This window comes from Lepisosteus oculatus, chromosome 17 (genome assembly GCF_040954835.1).
Source record: "Lepisosteus oculatus isolate fLepOcu1 chromosome 17, fLepOcu1.hap2, whole genome shotgun sequence".
NCBI lineage: Eukaryota > Metazoa > Chordata > Actinopteri > Semionotiformes > Lepisosteidae > Lepisosteus > Lepisosteus oculatus.
In genome coordinates, this window is record NC_090712.1 from 13522101 (window position 1) to 13544272 (window position 22172).

The 22172-nt window shown below is 41.4% G+C and overlaps 1 protein-coding gene across 1 annotated transcript in view; it reads right to left on the minus strand.

Annotated features, from left to right (window-relative positions):
- The window catches only part of LOC102694770 (protein kinase C epsilon type), a 128522-nt gene that overhangs the window by 41407 nt on the left and 64943 nt on the right, over positions 1-22172 (minus strand). The window contains exons 3-10 of the mRNA XM_015362794.2: positions 11410-11575; positions 6780-6814; positions 6436-6524; positions 5664-5793; positions 4920-5062; positions 2602-2698; positions 2061-2269; positions 1295-1468 (exon numbers count right to left, since the gene is read on the minus strand). Of these exons, the coding sequence (XP_015218280.1) occupies positions 1295-1468; positions 2061-2269; positions 2602-2698; positions 4920-5062; positions 5664-5793; positions 6436-6524; positions 6780-6814; positions 11410-11575 (1043 nt within the window). The remainder of the gene's footprint in view (positions 1-1294; positions 1469-2060; positions 2270-2601; positions 2699-4919; positions 5063-5663; positions 5794-6435; positions 6525-6779; positions 6815-11409; positions 11576-22172) is intronic.

The window sequence follows — 22172 nt, forward strand, 5'->3', positions numbered from 1 at the left end:
TTATTCTGTCCTTGAAACACATTTATCCACTGAAATCATACTATTAAAGTACTGGCATAGGAACCATATCTATCAGGCCGACAAGCCGAATAAAAAGCCAAAGAAACAGCGAAAAAGCACCACTCTCACAAGTCTTTATTGCCACCTACTGGCAATTACTCGTCCTTTTAAACAGTACTTCTTTCAGTGTTGTCTGAACAACAAAAACTAGGAGGTTTGTTTTTTTAAGGATTTAAAATTTCTAAGTGATTATTATTTTGCAGTGAAACTTGCTGCTACCTACAGTATCACAGGATCACCTACAGTATCACTCTGCAAAGACATGCAGATGTGCACATACCCCTGTATCATTTAGAATACCTACTGTATGAGCTTGACTGCTGTACTATAATCTCATGTATGTACAGTGCAAAAAAGAAAGCACAGCAAAGGTATTCTTAGGTGTCTGGTAAGATATTATATTATTCAGCTTTTTGAGCTATTGCTGAGAGCGTGTTTATTTGTACAGGTAACAAATGACAAAACATTTCTCATTAAGAAAATGGTTGAGGCAGCATCTAAGCATCTTCTGCCACACAGTACAGTGAAGTCTTCTAGCTCAGTCTATTGCTGATGATCAGTTTCTTCAACAATTTCAGTTTGTGTACCATAGGCAGGCAATACAAATCAAATTAAACTGAATACTACAGTAGTTGTTTCAATTTTTTTTTGCTATGCAAATTATGCCATGTTTGTATTTTCAAAACCTTTGAAATGTAAAAGTGGTCAATGCAAAATTGTGTGTTAATGGCACTGTGCAACATCGAAGCAACTTCCCTTTGCCAGTCTGCATCATTTGGAAAATAAAGCATCCGTCTTAAAAAATGAAGGCATGTGAGCAGACGGACTGAGTTTTTTGCTTCAAAATTATACTCTCTGCTGGGTGTGGAGGATTCAGATTAATTAGAAACTAAAAATAAAAAAGCACGTCTTAACTCAAATATATCTCCTGAATAATGTTAAGGAATCTGACTCACTTTGCTCTTTCTTAAAACCTCTCAAGGCCCCGAGAGCTACATGGAAGTAGAAAGTGAACAAGCTAGACAGGCCGAATGCCATCTGCTGTTGTTAACGTTCTGTGTATTCTTATGTGACAGGCAGGACACAATGTGTGGAACTCCCATCTGCCAGGGACACAGACATCAAGGTGCAGCAAGAGCTGTCTCCGCACAGGGACAAGAGGTTAATGATCTCTGACAGGTTCTATCTGGGAGTGTCAGAAAGTGCTGCTCCTGCTTCCACGACGCATGTGTACCTTTGTCTGGAAGCAGCAGAAAAGCTGGGTCAGGTACGGGTGTCTCCTCGCCAGCGCCAGGATCCTCTTTTCCGTCAGCGTGCAGTCGACATCATCGTCCTGAAGGATGACGTCTTTCTTCAGCACTTTCACAGCGTACACTTCGTCTGTACCTTTCAGCTCTGCCAGCATCACCTGGAGGAAGGCAGCATGCAGTATCAGCACAGCCCCTCTGAGCTGCTCGGGACACCTGGGGCACAACTCTCACCTCTGCACAGGACCGTCAATCCAGCACCACTGAGCACCTCCATACAGCTAAAGGGAACACCGAATTATGACTATTTTCCTAGACAAGTTAGTGAGATCATGTATTTTACTCATCATATGCAGGGAAATTACCATTAACCATTGCTAATTAATTTAATCATTTCTACAATGGTTAAATTAACACAGCTTCTTTATTACTGCAAATACTTCTAGTATAGGAACAAGCAGGCATAAATCCTTGCAGAGAAGTAGAAAGAAAGATAGCCCAACTCTTATATGAGCCTTATTCAGGTGTCATTTTTCACATTTTTCTTTTTCTCACTTTTCAGGCTGGAAGTGACCTCATACCTCTGCTTCTAATAATGTACCATGTTTCTGATGCCTTTATCCAAGGAGATTTATACTCCAAATAATGACAGAACTCTTGAGGTTTGGAGCAAAACAATACAGTGTGTGGAGTGGGAAGACAAAAATTCCACAACAGCGGGTTACACACGTGTACAGATAAAGCTGGCGATACCTTGCCGAAGCTGCCCTTGCCCAGGACCTTAATGAAGATAAAGTCTTCCAGGCTCATCCTCTTGCTCTGGAGGGTCTTGACCTCTCCGTTCTCTCGGCCATCACACCCTCGGCCCTGGCTGTCTCCTGATGCCGAGGACGAGCTCTTGTGCTCCTCACCGCGGTGATCGAACGAGAGCGCTTTCCGAATGTTTTCAAGTTCTTTGATTTCTGAAAATAAAGAAAGAAAATGGACAAATACAGGTGATTGAAGGACAAAGCTAAAAGACCATATGGAAAATTCCTGCTATACCTGTTATATAATGTACTACACTCACAAATCAGCTCAACATTCTCAAACAGCTATCATCAGCTAAACAGGTTATTTTTTCCTGTTCGTTTTTGATATTAGCTTAGTGGAATAAACAAAAATAGCATAAATGTTGCTCATTTCTACAGACATGAAACACACAAGACTTTTTTTTATATTCATACAAAGTTTCATAGTAATTCTCCTGCACTGATCGGACAGACGGCGGTGTGCTTGTCCTGGCATGACGCACCCTGGTCGCAGGGGGAGGTGGGTGCCGATTTGGAGCGGTCCTCTTCCGTCTGAGGAGTTCCTGGGATGGACTGCTGCGAGTCGACTGCTGGATTCAACTGGAAGAACAAGAAACCTTATTCTCTCGTGCAACAGTAGACCTAACGGAGCAGGAAGCACATGTTGTTCAAGTAGCCCATGTTAAGTCTGCCCTACTCAGGCCATAAGGGGGCAATTGGCCTCCTCTCATTTGGAACCTCTCTTTTCTTCCTTGAAGCAGCCTGATCTGTCTCTTATTTATTCTACTGTGGATGCCAGGAAAAGCACCATCGAAAAAGGTTTATCCAGTTAACAAAACTGTAATGCTACAGACCATGGCACTAAAGGACTCATTTTGACAGTGTTCTCCAGTAGTCTGGAACATTGTGATTTTGCTGCTTGTGCATTCGGCTCAGGCTTCCTGGCCCCCTTGGTAAGTCAAATAGCCTTGCCATCAAATCCACTTGACACACATGAGACAGTTTTACATATTACTAAATCTCCTGCCACATGTAAGCCATGGGTGAGCTGAAGGCCTGCTGCACGTTCAAGTAATGCCTGCAAAGTGCTTGGAGTGTGGCTGTATTAAGTGTGAAGGAGCAACACTTTAGGCTTCCAGTCCCCCCAATGTTGTATAAGAACTGGCGCATTCATTGCAGGGTATCAGGAATTAGTGAAAAACATTCTAAATGATCGGCTGCCTGAGTTGGATCAATTCAAATGAAAGTGTTTATTCACTGAAGACTTATTTTCTAATGTTTTCATGAGTGTTTTCATACTTAGTGCAACTGAGTCAAATTTGAAAGCAAATGATCCTTGTCAATAAAGCTCACGATTTATGAGGGGGATGACGGGTAACCAGCAGCACTGACTGTGCTCGGTGTATAACAGACTTTCTCATGGTGTCGCAGTGTGCTGAGCTCGGGGCACAGGGAAGCGCAATGACTGTGGGCTTCACTCTGGATTTATTTATCCTCCTAGTGACGCACAGTAATTGTCCTCATTTTTATTTGGAATGAGGCTTACAGAGAGGAAGAGAGCGTGGGGCACCTGTCCAATCTCTCTTACTGAGAAAAGCCAGGCAACCAGACATGTCAGAGTGACTATTCCACTGATGTGAAACTGATCCTGTCCTGTTTTCCAATCTAAAAAGGAGATAACACAACCTCACTCCGATTATATAACTGAATTTTCATAACCGCTCGTGCTTTCATCAGAAGTAGCACTGGGGTGGCTCTTTTCTCCTCATGATACATTATGTACTTTTTTTTCTCGTAAATATCTTCAGCTGTAAAGGCCCATTTTACTCGTTGTTTTCTTCTTTCAAGTTTCATCATGAGGGTTTCCAGCAGTGCCAGTCTTTCACAGCTCTGTCTCCCTGCTCTGAAGCGTGGCACAGCATGACAGAGGACACGTACGGCGCCAGATGCAGCCCACTCTGCTCCTGAAGAGCCACCGTGTAGCAGGACTAACAGGTCACCTTGAAACCATCAATTTGTAAAGACCTGGAACACAGGCGCTTTGATCAATCCAGTAATCTCATTGGTTCAAGTCAGGCATTGTCTCTTTGAGACCTTCGGAGTGTTTTAATTTCACATTTCTAAGCTACTGAATTAAACAAATCATCTGCTTAAGTGGTCAAATCAAAATTGTTTCAGGCCACCTCACAAAACAAACATAAAACCTGCTTGACGCTGGGCCTCCAGCACAGAGGATTGGCAGCCCCCACACAATACCCTGCAGCAGTACCTCTGAGGTACACTGATCTACTGGCTTGAGCCCCATTCCCCCAGCGTCACCTTGCACACCTGGAGTACTGAAGGTATTCAGATGCCTTGCTAAGGCTCTTCTAACATTAGGCAGAATGCTTTTGTGCACTGGGCCAACAAAGACCCATCATGAACTGACAGGATCATAGGTGGACATGTGGATAACAAACCTCTGACCAACGGCATAATGCTACTTTCCAATGTTGGGTCCACAATGGCATGATGGGAAAAATCACGCCTTTCATGATCTTCGATCAACATTTAGAAAACAATAGCGGGCTACCAAACACTAGATTTACAGTGCAGTAAATAAAAAAACACAATGGCAGTCACGCCACTTTCAAAAATACTGAAAACCGGACTTGGGTCTGTAAAATACTAACATATCCTTCTGAAACGAACATGAATTTTTCACAGATAAGATCTTGTGCAACAAGATCAGGCTGGTATTGATCCCAGTTTGGGATTCGCCTGTGTCTCTAAAAGCAGCACGTCAGACTTCAGCAGGACTTGACCTGCCCAGGTGACTTGCCTTTTTTCTTCTCTGGCCCCTGTTCGTGATCTTGTCTGGAGTGACTCCCAGGTCTGACAGCACCTTTGCAATTCCTCTAGCATCCACGCCGCAGTTTGGGGCCACATTTGTTTCACAGCGTCTATGTACATTCATCTTGCAAACTGCGAAGGAAAACAAAGCGTTACTGTAAAAGAGGTGAAAACCATACTGCAATTTTATCTAATATGGGTGCCACCACGGTGAGACCAGGCTGACCCAGACTTCGCAAACCTTGCCAAACGTCAAAGCGAATTTGAAACAGTAACAAATCAAGCATTTGTTGAAAAGACACAGCACCAAGGAAGAAAGAAGGCAAGCAAGAAAGAAGAAGCAAAATGGAGAAGGAAAAAAAAAACTGTTTTATTCTATTACACCAAACTGCCCATAATACCAGGCAGAAAATCCCAGCAGCACAAAAGTCATACACACAAAAGCAAAGCCACTACTGCCATCTTGTGGCAAAAGAGTTGAGAAGGAAATGCCAGCTCCAGAGGCACTACATTTATGGTAATTTGTAAAGAAGTTTAACCAATATGCATTACACAAAGATTACAAAACCGATATCCTGGCCAACTTTCAGAATGTATCATTTTCTAATACAGCTATGTAGGCCGGGTTCTACTGCACGATTTAATAGACCTTTTTGGGTGATGATCAGAGCACTATAGAACAGTTCCAATGCTCTATCTAGAATGTTGAGAAAGTAGTGGAATATTGGCTCACCTTTACACTGAAGCCCTTGTCTTAGCAAACCCCAGAGCAGTGATCCGCAGTGGTCGCAGAATGTGGGGACTTTGTAGTTGTGAATGCTGAACTTGTGTGGCATGTTGACACTAAAGCGCTGAGACCCCACCTGCAAATAATCACAGATAATGTACGTTTTGAATACAGTATATGTCTATGTAAATACCATATATACATAAACACAGATAATGATTCAGCCTATTCCAACAACTATCGTGATAACTGTACACAGAAATGCAAAGCATCTACTGTTCTTGATCAACTAAATTCACTGCCTCACCACAGTTTGTGTACACTTTTGCATAATGTTATAATTTTTTTGTGTTCAGACAGCACCCAAAATCTGCAACACTGCTTTCAGGGAAAAAAAAAGCCATTAAAAATATATTTTTATTCTATCCTTTGTCAAACATCTCAAATTCTCCAGTTTCAGTCCAGAGGCAACTATGGCATTCCACTGAGTGTCACTTTCATGCACAGAATTACTGTACCTGCTCAAGCAGAGATAGTAAAAAACAAGTCAGACCTTTTTTGATAGCTTCTTTGCTTCAGATTAAAACAAAAGGTATTTATTGCAATAAAAAGTCACTAACTCTTATTACAATGATTTACATATTATGATGCCTAGCCTTACTAAATTCAGCTCTTGTATTCTTGGAAGTGTCTTCTGTGGCAATCTGAAATTCTAGGTGTTGGAAGTCTACTTTCCAACACACATTTCCCACAGTGCTGGAGAGAAGAGCTCCTTTACCTCATCTGGCGTAGCTTCCTGCTTCTTCAGGCCAGCACACTTAGTTATTATAAGCTCATGACATCGTTTATGGACTACACAGGTACACACTGGAGAAGAGACGAGACTTTGGTTAATGCACTGCACACATTTTGATGGAAACAGAGAAATAAAAATAAATGCTCATAACATTTCTACAAAGGCTCATTTTAACCTCTGTGGGTCTTCTTGTGTTTTTTTTAAGATAAGCTAGTTAAAAATAAACAAGTGGAGATATATGTTACGCAGATATGACATATTCATAAATAAAAATGTAAAAAAAAACTTGTACAGCCATAGATTATAGGAGACCAGGTGTTACTCACCTTGACACTGGTAACCTTGTTTCCCTATTACTCCCCTGTGGAAAGACAAACAAGGCATATCAGAGAAACTGCCAGCAGTGTGGTGTAACAGCTGAAATTCTAAGCTGGTCTAGTTGATATTGGACAAGGACTGAAGGACCCAATTCTTCAGAAATTCACTACTGAATATGGGATTTTTTGCTGTCCTATAAATTTAGGTGAAACGGGCAAAGGGATTCCATTCTATTTGGAATTAGAAAACAATTTTGCAAGAATGTCTAACACTTTAAAATATCTTAATGCATTTGAAGACACAAGCTCACACAAAAGAATACGGCTAATTCTGAAAACTAGAAAAGGTATCTGACTACACTGTGACTGTTTTTACATAAAGAAAGTATAATCTAGTTGTACTTCTTCCTATATGCAGAATCTCTTCAAATAAATGCCACCAAATGCGATTTAAGGGTATCTTGGTTTTCACCCAGCCTCACCAAATAGATGTTTTGCCTTCTGCTGGACCTGCAATCGAAAGGCACTTTGACTGCAAACTGACAGTGATTTGGGAGGGCTCTACACAGTGGGCTAGCAGGGTGGAAGAGAGAGCAGGGTTCTGGACTTCTGATCAGCAGGTCATGGGCTCGGATCCTGAATGGGATGCTGCTTTAGGGTCCTTGAACAAGCTACTTCAAGCAGATTGGTCCAATAAAACATGCAGCTGTCTTCACACAAGAACTCTGTCACCCACAGGACATTCCCAAAACACACGCAGGTGTGTACCAGATACTCCCCAGGTGCAACTGTGGTGGTACATACACTTCAGTGGCAAGTTTAAAATGGGTCAACTGGTGTCCTAGAAGAGAAAGTCGGGATCCCAGTCCGAATGCCACCATCCAGGTCGACTCACTCTCTATCCCAGCAGAAAGGCAACTGTGAAGGTTTTTGCTTTCAGATCAGGGACGAATGTCACGGAGCAGAGACTAAATCCTTTATTGGAGTCTGGGATGTCAAATATTTTATTTGTGGTGCAATAGTTCACACATTTTGGTACGGTAGTTCAGATGGTCAGGAACGCTTTCCTGAGAAATGTGAAATGACAAAAGAGCCCAGCAGAGGGAGCCAAAAGGCAGATTTACAGAACAAAACGGTCTTGGAAATCAAGGATTTTTAGATAACATGGAATCATACTTTTATCTTTAAAAAGTCTGGCATAATTATCTCCAAGTACCGCTCGCTTATAATATGGTGTTAATTAAAAGGGATTTTTTTGCAAGACAAAAATGGAAGAGCTGAACATCTATCCGTCCAATATTATCCAAGTAATATTGTTTTACATGAGATGCCATATTAAGTTATTGTTGCACAAAATTCCCAATTATAAAAAAAAGATTCCCTCTTTCTGAAAACTTCCATCATAAACAATCACTTTATTTGAGCTTCAAAAACTAGAGAAATAGTTTATAAGTGAAATCACTTAGGAGGCCTAATGCCATGACTGGCTCTACAGCAGCTTTCTTATGGCCATTAAAGGAATAAAGGTTTTCATCAATATTGGATATTAGGTTATTACTCTCTCCTCCACTCCAATGAAGGACATTGATTTCTTATCAATGTTTTGTATATAACAGCTTTCCCAATGCACCACAGAGCCGATCATTTCCCAGCAAGCACCACACTCCCTCTGAAAGGGCCAAGGGGCTGCAAATACTGTATCTCTCGGCCACCACAACCAAATACAGCAACAGAAGAAAACGCAGAAGCAGAAAACTAGAGGTAGAAGTACAAGAGAAAGATGGAGTGGAATAACAAAGAGGAGAAAATACTTTAAAAATGCAGTTTCCCATTAGCATGTTCCCGTGAGGGCTACTGCCAGTTATCAATAGATCCTGTGAAGGCTAAATGGTGTAAAGATCAGCCTGTGGAAAAACCATGTTGGAAAATCTGTTTTGCCATTAGCCTCGTGAGTGGAAGTTACAGCAGTCACATTCACAAGGACGATGGGCGAGACTATCTGACTCCCTTCTCTGACAGCACACAAAAAAGCTATTTGCTGTATTTTATTTATTGGGAATTCAGCTTTGGTGAATCAAGTTACAAATCCTGCTGCATCTCCTTGTTCATCAACTGCGATAAGAAGGAAAAATGCACGATCTGGGGAATTTGTTCATTTGTACGAACTGATATTGAAACCATGGCTAATAATTCATGAAGTGACAATCCTATAAAGCAGACTGCTTCCTTAAGTTTACCTTTCTTTGACGTTCGTCTAATGTCCATAGTGGTCAAAGCCAATTTAGCCTGGGCCAGTAAAACTCGTCTTTATTCGATGCCTAGCCTAAACACGAAAAAATGCACCACTGCAGCCCAAAAAGGATTTTCAGCTTAAGCAACCCATCTGAAACCCCTGAGCTCTGGGAGTTCTGCCACTGGCTTGATGACATGTGAGGGTTGCGCGTGTCCCTTTCAGGAGTTTTGGTAGCAATGGAGAAAAGCAGCTTAAAACGCCTCTGTGAGCGATGCTGCTGCCAGCATCTCTCTCGGTGCCCCAGTTCAGCTGTAAACATGTGGTCAAAAGCTGCAGCAGTGTCATCAGAGCAGAAGCAGCTAAGAAACAGTGTATCGAATCATTTTAACAGACGTTAAATAAACAGCTATTGTTGCTGTGTCATTTCCAACCTCAAGCTTTTCCCAATATAGCCACAACAAACACAAAGGAGAGCCATCCGTAGCTAAACTACACCCCCCTTGCACTCCGCCCCTACCTCCCCCACCTTCCTCCAGAATTTCCTTTAATGCTCTCCACAGAGAGGTCAGACCAGGACAGTTCTCCCACTCCCTTGCCTCACACAGGTCTTTCACAACGATAACACACCCGCAAACACTTTGGCACTCCAGGAGCTAGATAACATCTTGACTTTATTGGGTTCTAGCAGAACAAAATTAGTTCTTAGAAACTGCACTGCACTGTTACAATTGCTACCAATGTCAGGGGATAGTTTGAGATAAAAATGAACTGCCCATCATACATCTGTATATCCTTTTTGGGATTACAGGTCGGTTTTTACAGCAAATTTAATTCAGGAGATGTAACAGGGAGGTAATTTCCACAGATTTGTGGAATAAAAGTGCCAGCAATTGTCATTAACAAGATTACAATTACTGAATGTTTTCCTTTTAATTATGAGCAAGTGTTAGCAACACTTCTGACCAATCAAAGGGGCAACAAATACAGTAGTGTGGTTGGACTCATAGTAAGACCCCACGATTAGTTTTGTCTGCAGTTAAGATACATCCTTCCAGGGAATCGTCAATTACTTCATTAAAATTACTATGTTTACAGCAATGGAGCAGGGATTTCAGCATGTTAACATCCACAATGATTTATCTTTGGCAAGCTACCCTTAAATATGCTGTGTACACTTTAGTCTTCAGTTCCTTTTTTTTCTGGAAGCACCTGCAAGACTAGTTATACATGGCCACCTGCTGGAAACGTTTATCTCTAGTGATTATATCCTGTTCACATTGCCCCCTCATAACACTCCTAGCAACCTACAGTACATCAATAGTCTAGCAACCACCTGGCAACATGACCTTCTAGAGTAGTAAGCAATTCTGTTCCTGGCAATATCCAATCGGTGCACTGATACATTTCCCATGACTATTACAGCTCTAGTGAATAACTGGTTACTTAACAATAATTATAAAGACTTAAAAAAAAAAAAATAGTTGCTATTCCTCTAGTGCATCATTTTTTATATTTTCATGTGACATAATTCTTGAAATGTAACATTTCTCAGGTTAATGTTAATTTGTATCAAATGTGAGCTGTCAGTCTGTTGTGTAGTTTAACTGGTGAAAGATCTCACATATGATTTAAAAAGCTAAATGGTGCAAATTTAGGAAGAGATAAAGCAAGATAAGAATAAGAGACATTAAGTTGATATTTATTTACATTACATGTTGCTTAGGAAGACAATCTTAATACTGAATTGTGAATTAGGAAATGGGAAGACATTTCCTCACTGTGGCAAACAGGTTAGGACACCGTACTCACATGCTTTAATTTACTAAACCAGGACAGACAAATGTGAGGGAAAAAGTCTTAGTTTGTGCCAGTGTTTTATGAAAACAGTACAGCAGAATGTGACTGTTCCCTTGACATGCTCACAACAGAATGGGGCAGCAGGGGTTAGAGCTCTAGACTCCTGACTGGAAGGTCAGAGGTTCAAATTCCAGGCGAGATACTGCTGTTGAGTGAGGTGCTTCACCTGGGCTGCTCCAGTAAAATACTCAGCACTACTGTATAGAGGGGTGCAAATGTAAATCGCTTTGGATGAAAGCACAAGCCAAATAACTATATATAGATACTTGACATCATTGCAGCAGATATCTCGCTATTTCAAGGAACAAACAGGGGTTTGTTTCTGACTAAAGGGACTCTACTATGACTTTACAGGCTGTCTGTTGTGTACGAAGTATGTCTGGCCAGGCAAATAACTAGGCACTGTCTTTCGGGCTGCTTTAAAGTGGAACTGAACCGGTTTGGGGGTGAGGACGGTGCCCTGAGCCGAGACCAGTGCGTGCTTCTGCTACGTCCGGCGAGGCTGGCAGCGGCGTGGGGGAGCATGTGGGCCGAACACAGCGCACTCACCAGATGAAGTCTCTGCAGTGAGAGCAGTACGTGGGCTGTCTCAGGTAGGTGGCCATGAACTTGTGCCCGTTGACCTGGTGCACCCGCCGCCGCACCGCGCCCTGCCGCTTCCTGGGCCGCATGCGCTCCCGGAACACGCGCTCCTCATTCTCACTGGACACCGAGGCTGCCGAGACAGACGCACACAGACACGTGTTAGCCCTCCATCTGGAGAACAGGCCCCCCCTTCACTGGCGAGGCCTCTGAAAGGGAGCAGGACGACAGGGTGGAAACACTCCCATGCGGTAGAGCTACATCCAGTACAGAAGAACAGTCTGATTTGGACTAGAACTTTAAAAGTAATATTTCTATTCTTATTATTAAGGACATAATTTGTCTTCAGAGACTTAACAACACGCTGATCCAGAGAATTCAGATTCAGTTCTGAGGCTGATATATTTAGGTGAAATATCGTCTAGAGTATCTGCCCACTTGCATTGTATAAAATGTATACTGTATGTATTCTCACATATTTCTTATACTGTAGCTAACCTGTTAATAGTAATACGCTCCACTAAGCCCTGAAATACTAAATTATGTAATGAATTATATAAGGAACCAGCAAATACAATGCCTTAGATCACACTGGCTCAGTCATGAGATTGTTTAATACCGGCCGGTCTTTCGGGTGGCCAGACAGTGCACAATAATGTGCATTTACAGTACAAGTAGGTCATGTCCCTACGCTATGGAGACAGAGTGCAGACTTCTATTGGGAATTAGGTCGCAGCACCAGGAGTAAAACACCACAGGACTGCCATGACAACCTCAGAACACGGTTTCCAAATGAAATGACATAAAGCAAAGGGCCGTCACGCTCGTCTGATCGCTGAGGCCTTTTGAAATGTGGAAGGAGATACAGTATATCACCCACAGGACAGTGTTTCTCTCTTTTCAGCTGCCACAGAGCCAGTGACTATTCCCCGCTCACTGTGGTTTTCTGATATTGTATAAGATTACACAAATGGCAGATTGGGATATGAAGATCCCTATTATCTGAGAAGTTATGGAAAAATCTAGAAACACAATACAGAAAAGTGTGGACACAAAAAAGCCATTAACATTTGGTTAATTTCAGCTAGTTTTGGAAAGTTACCTGGAATATATTTAGAAGAAAAAGTGAGAAAATATCACACTGAAGCAAAAGGTTTTGAAATTCGTGCTACAGTAAACAGGGACAGCATGATGGTTGTAGGCCTGGTTAGTACTGCTTCGGGTCCTGGGTTCGATTCTGTGCTGAGTTGGTTTGCTCTGTGGGGTTTGTCTATTCTGCCTGTGACTGCAAGGTTTTGTTTCAGGTGCCTCCGGTTTTCTTTTATATCTCAAAGATGTGCTGGAAGGCTATTTGATGAAGGATGAGATGCCCCAAAGAAAAGAGTTACTTGATTATTTTAAGCAATTACCTGCTTTCATGAAACAAACCTTAGAATAAATGATTTACTTAAAGATGAGAGGATCAACATAGTCCTTTTTAACAGGCCTTGCCAGAAGCATACTCTAACTCTCACTCCAGTGAGGAATAACTGAATTATTCATACAGATCAGATTTTGTCTCCTAAAATGTACTGTGATTATGAGCTCAAGTCTGCACAAAGCATTTTCAAAAAGGCTTCCAAGATGCAGAGAACTTGAACAGACTGTCTCCTGCTGAAATACCTTTCAACCCGAGCCAGAAGGTGGCGCTAATCCTGTGCTAGTGTTCTCCATAAAGCAAAGCACAGAGATGCTGCAGAGGAGCAAGTGAACTGAGTTTTTATATTTCCTTCCAACCTCAAGCTAGCTGTTGGAGCGACTGAACAGGATTTCTAGAAGATAATACTTTGAAACAAATTTATTTATTGGGTTAAATTGGTGTTTTAAGTTTTGACAAGTCCCTTGGAACGTCCTGTTTACTCGTAATTATTTTGTTTGTTTTTAATGCAGCATTCCTTTGAACCAAAAAAAGAAATGTCCATTCATAGAAAAACAACACTTCAGCAGTTTTTCAGCTAAACAAGACATTCAGTGACTTATAAAAGCGCATTGCTGCCATCAAGGAAAAAAATATTCCATGTGTATCTTGTAATTATGAGAACATTATCTCGTTATGACGAGACAACATGTTGTCTCGTTATTATGAGATACTGTAGCACATGATTGCATAATTACATTACAAATGATCTATCTCGTAATAATGAGGTAATTTACTATGTCGCAGTAACTCGATAAAGGACTATCTTGTAATTACAAAAATATACAATTTCATAATAAAGAGAGTTTTCACATAATTACAAGATACACATGAAACATTTTTTTTCTTGATAGCAGCAATTGTCTTCCGTAGTAACTCCCTCTAACGCAGTATTACTAGTGAAACGATGACACTGAACAAGACATAGTCTAGTCCGCTCTCTGATGTCTAGTAGGTACAGCCACCTGGCTACAGAGGGTCCACCTGCTAAGAACTGGTACTGCAGTCTAAGATAACTGCATACATGTATCTGGCTTTAACTAGTCATAAGGTTGTTGTGTAGATGGCATGTGCAATTACTAGATTCTATTTTTAATCACTTCTGGAACGAGGAAACTTTAAATCCACCTACTCTCTGTCCCCCTTTTAATTCCAGCAATATACAGTATAGTAAGGGGATCAATAGATTGACTTGGAACAGCTGCAACAAAAAGGGCATATTGGAAAACCGTCAGGACCATTACACATGTCAAATGTCATGGAAAAGAAGGTCACAGCTCTTGTGGCATAAAGGGCAGAAGTCACAGAGGAACACCTGCTACCACCTTATATTGTCTCTGTGGAAACTGAAGATCACACTAGAACCATGTCACACATACTGTACCACCTCAGAGCCTGGATGGGATACTTCACAAGAACCTCAGGTGTAGAGCAAATAACTCATTTTCATAATTGCTATATAATAGCGTGTGCAGTATTTATTGTATAATAACCATCTCATACTTAATCAGCAGGGCTTATAGAACTCTATAAGTGCTTACTTACTGTGATTCCTTTGACTGAATACTTTTTAGTTTTTTCCTTTAGATGAGAAAGTAACACCAGCAAGTTATTGTTCACCACTTATTGCTTAATCCTAATGGAAGGCAGGCACACACAATGGACTCTCTCTGAAATGGATGTGTGATCCTCTAGCTGCGTTTCAAACCTTGTCTTGAATAGAAGAATGCCTCTAAAAGGTGGCCAGGAACACATGGTCGCAAAACCTAGAGGTGACAGATCGTACAGTATGTTTCTCAAGCATTACTGCAAACGACTTGAGCAAAAATGTCTTGGCTGCATTGAATTGAGTCCTCACATCTCACATCCTCAGCTTCTCTACTAAGCACAGACTCACCAGGCGTCTGGAGATCTATAGCCCTAGTGGTTTTACACAGCTCAATCCTTTGTCATTTGGGGTTACTATTATCAACATGTAAAGAATAAAGTCTTTATATTTTACAGGCCTTTGCCTTTTCCTATTACACTGCAAAAAAGTCACTGAACTACATTGTGGAAAAATAGCTTGAGAGGGATCCTTCACCTTTGGCCTCTGGAATGATTTGCACAATCCCAGGCGGCTGGCGTGGGTACTGCAGCTCTCCACGACAGAGCCACCGCTGCCTGGAGATCTTGGACAGCATGCTGCTCCTGACCTGTGCTGCGAGCACTCTGTAGTGGTGTGGAAGAGCAGAGCGCGTGCAACAAGCCGTTGCCTGTCCCTGATGCCCCCAGAAACCTCTCCCCCCAGTACAGTTCAAAGACAGATGTACACACCTCCCTCCCCTGCTGCGCACAGGCCTTTAATCAGACCTGATTCTCTTCCAGCAATAACTGACAAATTTCCGAGGGATGTCCTGTGCTGTTTTGCCAGTGGAAAAGCCTCCTCCTTTGTCGCTATCATTTGCAAGAGACACTCTAGGGAAAGACCGTTTCCTAATTAATCAAGAACATTCTCCCTGGTGTCTTTTGTCTCAGACAGGATTATACTGGGCTGGGTTTAATTTGAATATCTCTGTCATTCCCTGATTTCAGCTGGTAAAGAGCGAGCCACGAGCTTTCAATGTGAGATCCCGTTGATTCATCAACACAAGCTTCCTTCCCTGTGATCTTACTGTACGCTCACCCACCAGTGATCACAGCTTTGCTCTGTTATAAAGGAAACTTCTAACCATTTTTCCACTTGTTTGCCTTGAGCTGGAGGTATCTAAGCCTATTCAGTCATACAATGGAAATTTAATACAGCAATGACAAGATTATATGATGTTACTGATATCAATAATATTATAGTTATTAACACAGCTGCTAAAGCTACTAAAACTATTATTATTACAATGGATATTATTACTATTATTATAACTAAAGTACTAGAGAAAATTGAGTGAGGATTAATTACTGTTTTTGCCTGATGCTTTTATCCAAAACATCTCACGTTTGCACCCGTTGATAAAACATTGTTTAACTGGGGCAGTTTCTTGCTTTAATATCTTGCTCAAGGTAACAGCAACAGTATCTCACCTGGGATTTGAAACCACAATCTTCCCACACTACCTAACTAGCATGTACTGTACAATGGCATTGGAGATTTTCACTGCAACATCATTGGAAACTAAATCTCTACAGCAAACTTCAGAATCAAAAAGCGACACAGACTTCAAAAGAGCTCACATATTGTATATATAAACATAAATAAAATCAAGACATTTTATATCAAACTTCTTTTATTCATAGAATAAAGGCGATATCAGCCAAGATCTACTGTACTTGTCCAACACCTTATGGTAAAACCTACCCTTGATAAGGGTTATTTATATGTCTTTGCCTATGTTTCATGAATAAAATAGTTATTTTCAACAGGCTATTACAACTGTGAAAATCAGACTGATACAATGTGTTATTGTATACAATTCTATTCCCAAAAGAACACATAAAACGTTTTGGAAGTCACACTCAGAGTTCTTTACCATCGTGACATTCTGATTCTGTTCTGTCTAGTGTCCAGGTGCCCCCTAGACATAGTAACACCCTGGGGTCTCAGGGGTGATAGAAACTTTTAAGCTAAACACTCACATCTAGAGCACCACCATGCCTTTAGAAGATCTACGCACCCGAAAAGTCTTTGTATAGGAAAGTACCTCATAAAACTGATAAAAAAGACAGGAAGAAAAAGCACAAAGAGCGTCAGAATAAAACAAAAAAGAATCAGCATTTTTAAGAATTTACTGAAATCTGAGGTTCCAGAATTAGTCTTAAATAAGGCAGACTAACAGAGCTGAGATGTCAGCAGTCTAACTTGATATGTTAAAGTTCATGTTCACAATGTACAGTAGCTCTGCAAGTGCACCATGGTAGAAGTCCAAACTGCCCTACATTTCATTAACATTAACAGGAGTTAATCTATGTGAAAAGCAGGAACTTTCAAAGAAGAGCTCTCTTGAAATAAATCAGCATAAAAACCTCATGCACTTAAATGTATGTAACACACATACAAAGTGCACTGACTAAAAGAGCCATTAACTGAGAGATTTTTGCTTAGGTAGTATGTTAATTTCCTCACTATGTAGTTAACTTAGTAACTCCTAGTTATCCTTTATTTACCAGATATTAATGTCCTTTTCTGTTTCTTTTGTGGACTTTACACTTATTTCAAAATCTCTCAAACTTGAGCTGTTACAAATTACATTTCTTCATCACAGCAACAGCTGGAGTAAGCACTTTATTTCGTGAACCACTGTGAAGTCTCTTTTTGCCACCAGGTGGAAGCCAAGTCAACTGGATTCCTGGCATGTTTACAACCCATCCTTCCCTGGGAGAGCACATGACTGGGGATCTGCCTATCCTCATACTGATGAAATTGTAGTGACTGTATTTAATTTGATTTGATTAAACATGACCTCTGGGGTAATCAAGCTCATGTCTTTCCTTTCAAATTTTCAGCCGATGCCTTCAAATGAGAAATTGCGGCCTGTTGCAAACACTGGCAATATTCAGCGTACAGTTAAGGTTTGCAACTGATCATTTTTTCTGCCAACAGAGAGACATTTTAAACAACAAAGGAAGAGCCTGGCTGACCAGGATTTTAAGCGGACTCTCCAAGCTGTAAAAAGACGCCAAGGGTCTTGGATTTCCATAGTGTGCAGTTTGTCTTCACGGGCCATTTGAATTTACCAGTACAGTGCTGGAGAGAAACTAGCACAAGTAAGAACAGTACAATGGAAGTGTAAAGACTTTCATGGAAATCTAGATGTCTAGGAACAACTCAACAGAGGGTAAACAGTTCACTGGAAACTACTGCATATGCAGAGAGATAAGTGTGATAAAAGAGAATTGTGATTACAGAGCACAAATATATACAGTGTGTAGACACATGCTGTCTCTGTTCCTGTTAAGGACATGGGAGTTACTCACATGGTCATGACTGGAAAATTAAATTACGTAACACACACTCTCCACGTTTTCTCAGAATATCATACTGTAGTAGGTGCCAGAGTCATGAAAACGCGGGTCACTATAACCTTTACATAAAGCTTTTACAAATGAGCGCTGAAAGAATGCTATAAAGTGTTCAACAACCTTATCATATAACATTTGCCCGCTGTTTTCACACTGATCTAACACAGAGGAAAACACACTTGCATTTTTCACAGGTTGCAACTCCCGAGTCCAGAGACTCAATCCTTCAGTCCTACATCATTGTGGATGAAGAAGGCAGCAAACTGTATATTAGTACCCATGCAGTACCTGCAGCAACAAGCTGTGTGAGCTGTGTGTAATTGACATTTATACTACAGTTAGGCCTATACAGTTAGTCACAAAAGATCCAAAGTCCTGGCAATGTCTATGGTATTTGCATATGCCTATAGTTCCTCTTCATCAGCACTGGAGAGTCGCAATGCAGCAAAGCAGTCTGTGAGGTGTGGGGAGAGATTACCTCTCTGCAGGTCCCTGGTTTTGAAAAGGCCATGCTGGCAAACAACACATCAGGAGTTCAGAGCTGCCTGACTTTGATTGCAACAATAGCGTCAATCCCACGCAGAAAACCTAACTGATACAATTGTTCAGGGTCATTCCACTGGAGGAGATGGAGGTTAATGAAATCTTCATGAGGAGGCCAGGAAGGGAGAGTGCTTCACTTTGCTTACTGACTTTCTGGTACAGTATAAAAAGCAAAGAACATAACGGTCTCTCTCCTGACAGGCTGGCAAAGCCAAGCTGAAGCCACCACAGGGGATGGGGGGAGGTCACGCCCAGTGAAACCCATGTCGAATAAATAAGCAGCTGCAGAAAAAACATGGCCACATCCGAAAGGTACCATTCATAGCACTCAGATTGATTAATTGATCAGTTGAGCAATCAATTACAAACACGCTATGTCAGCCATGCTGCTGAACCAGAGCACTCTACATTCAGGTGTTGCTTCATGGATGTACAAATGTCCTTATTCTTACCCCTGAGTGCTACGTCATTACAATCTCCTGGCAACGAACTGTGGCTGCCTAGCAACAGCCGTAACCATACCTTCGAAGGAGGCTAATTTACACCAGTCAATGAAAATCTGCTCCTGCAGCTGGGATCGTGTAACATCACAGAGCCAGCAGTCTGTGATGCCATCGGTCCCTTTTTGTTTATCAACAGAACAGTCAGTGTGCATTCATTCACTGGAGAGCAATGGTTTAGCAAAAGTAGTAGTTTGTCAGTGCCAATTAGATCCATTAAAAAGCCAAATATTTTTTAGAGGTTTGAATTATCTATGTCCTGATCAAGTTATTAGAATACTACATAACACACAATCAACAAAGTTCAGACAAGCAAAAAACTTTGTACCTGTTTAATGTATACTTTACACAAGCAGAACACCTATTGTGATTTCTGATTGAAGCAATCCGTGCTATTTTGTCATCAAAACAGCAGGCTTCTTTCTTGACAAAAGTGACTCAAATCTCTCTACACTGTTAGATTTTTTCCTGACAGAAATTTCCTGTAATTTTGTTCTGATATAATTCACACTGGGTGCTGTTATTAAGCCTAGATTAAGCCCTTAAATTGGAATACAGCAAATTCATTATTTAATCAATCGAAACTGTTTAAGCATTTTAAAAAAGCAAGAGCTGATGGGACAAGATAAAACGATGCATGTGAAAAATAAGAACTCCATCTGTGTAAGACAACATAAAAAACAGCTGATATTCAGTCAGGACTGAAGATTTTAAACTCTCACAGTCATTACAAGGTGCTGCACAAGCTGAAACAATCTCTCTGATGCTGTGAGGGGAGATGAAGGAGACAATAAAGAGTATGGAGGACACAAATACCTGCTACACAGGAAATAAGGACATACAGTACAGGAAGCTGAGGGTTAAGGGTCATACTGTGGCAAGAAAAATGTGATTCCTTCAAGGCAGATAAACAACCAGAATTGTTTGACCAAGAACGGAAAAACAAATCTTTGTAGGGTCCAAAACCCCAAAATGACATCCCTTTAAATGTACAGGGCAGGAGGAGGTCAAGCTGAAGGCTCGGCTGAGTTACGGGGAATCTCAGGGAACACGGCTGGAAATACAAACCAGATGCTGTGTGTTTTCCTGTGGCCGACCCGTGTCTGCGCAGTGTTAGGACATGGCTGTGCTAGACGGGAGATGGGGGGAACCAGGCTGCTGGAGGGATGGCCGCACTCTTAATTGTCGCCAAATACAGTTTTTGCGCGGGCTTTGTTTTTCACAGGAAAAAAGGCCGAGACTGAATCAAAACCAACAGCAAATGTCTGGTAAATTCCCCAGAGGTCTTACATTTGCTTTCCAACTCTCTTTTGTTTTCCCTTTCTGAAATGAGCCATGTCTCTTCAGCTGCCCCTGCGCTGTGGCAGAAAGGGCTTCACTCCTTGCAAGCAGTGGATGGTTACAGTGCTGTTGGTGCCCACACATGTCCTGCAGCCTGCTCCGCTCCTGCTGAGAGTGCAGGTCCTGCCCTCTTATCACATCTCTGCAGGGTTCACTGGACCAACAAGATTTTTCTTCACACTCTTGATTTCATTAGTTCCCTGCATTTTGCTTCACCTGTCTTAGTCGCTACAGGTACTATTGGAAACCATCATGGGTACATTTCAATATTTTGGCTTACTCTGTATTAGAGTTGGTGGTGGGGCACAAGTTACAGGTAGCGTTATATGATGAGATTCACAGATGCAACACAGGTACCCAAGCTGAGAAAAGCAGTACCCCATCTCCCTGAGTAGTGTTCCGTAAAGCTTTTCGGAGAAACCTGAAACCTGATCTGCTTGGGAAAGTTTTGAAAAAGCCCCTAAACTGAAGGCAATCATACAAATCTACATCCAGCAAAAAGCTACAACCTCACTCATACTCTGATTTTTGCAGAACACATGGGGCAAAATAAAACAATATGCATGAAATGCATATGAAACCTAAGAGCTCCATCTGTGTAAAACAACATTTTAAAACCTAATATTCAATCAGGAACTAGTTATTCTTACTCTGATGGTCATTATACGAAGGCTGCCAGCTCTGCATAAGCTGTGACAATCTCTAGGATGCTGTGACAGGACTGTGACAAGACCTGCTTAGGCTTCATTAAATAAACCATCTTGATCGTTTTTAATGCCCCTGTTACACTGAAGTGCCCTATGAAAGATCCAATCCAAGGTGGAAAGCTAAAGCTAATATAAAAATATGAAGCGCGTGAAATGAAATTAGTCTACCACCACCTGTTTTATCAGCCTTGGTCTATTGATTTATTATTTCCACCATCATCCGGTTGAAAGCACATTTCAATATTTAACCCCATGTTCACATACAATACATTTACTATCATTAGATTCAATTAAATTGCAGTGTTTAGTGTTTCCCGTGGTGTATTTGTTGTCCCATAGCTACCCCCTCCTCCTCCACCAGCTCCGTCAAGCCAGGGCAATTTACCATAGGGCCCAAAGCCCGTATAAACTGTCCCGTTAGAAAGAGTAAGTGCCTATGAATGCTCTACTCATTACCCTGAAACGAAGAAAAGCAATCAACTATGTATCGTTCTTACTGACAACAAAGGTATCCCAAGTCTTTACCAAATTCACACAGAGGTATTTTAAACAGTCTCACCACCAGAAATAGGCATCAATGCAGAAAGCCTGCTGTTATAATCAACACTACTGACAGATCAAGGTAACAAAGGAACCAGTAACACACAGAGAAGTAACAAGGTGCAAGATTTGTTTTGAAAGAGGTACACCTGAGGTCTTGTAGCAGGAGGTACTTCATATTGCTCTGTCTCAATGCGTGGACCTTCCTTAGGGCAGTCTGGGATTTAGACAGAAGCTAGGACCATCTGAAGCCTGTTCAAGGCCACCTCTGGTCAGAATTAATTAGCTGTTCTGTCTTGTCCATTTGCTTGTATCTCCTCAGACCTGGACCAGGACCACCAAAAAAGTGGCAAAAACTCAGGATAACAATTAAACTAAACCACCTCCACCACTGAAGATAACATCACGGCCGCCTCCATGACATAACACTTGAATAAACTAGTGAATTATTCAGCTTTACATTCAGTACCACCCTGGTCACTATGTTAGTCTTTCCACTGCTGAGAGCAAATGAAAATCAGTTTTAATTTTCTACCAATGTGCAAGTGATAGGTGGCACTTGATGATCCAGGAGCTGACAATAATATCAGGCGCTTTGAAACAGCAGACTTGTGCTGAAAGTTCAATAGGAAAGTGAGGCTGAACTGGGCC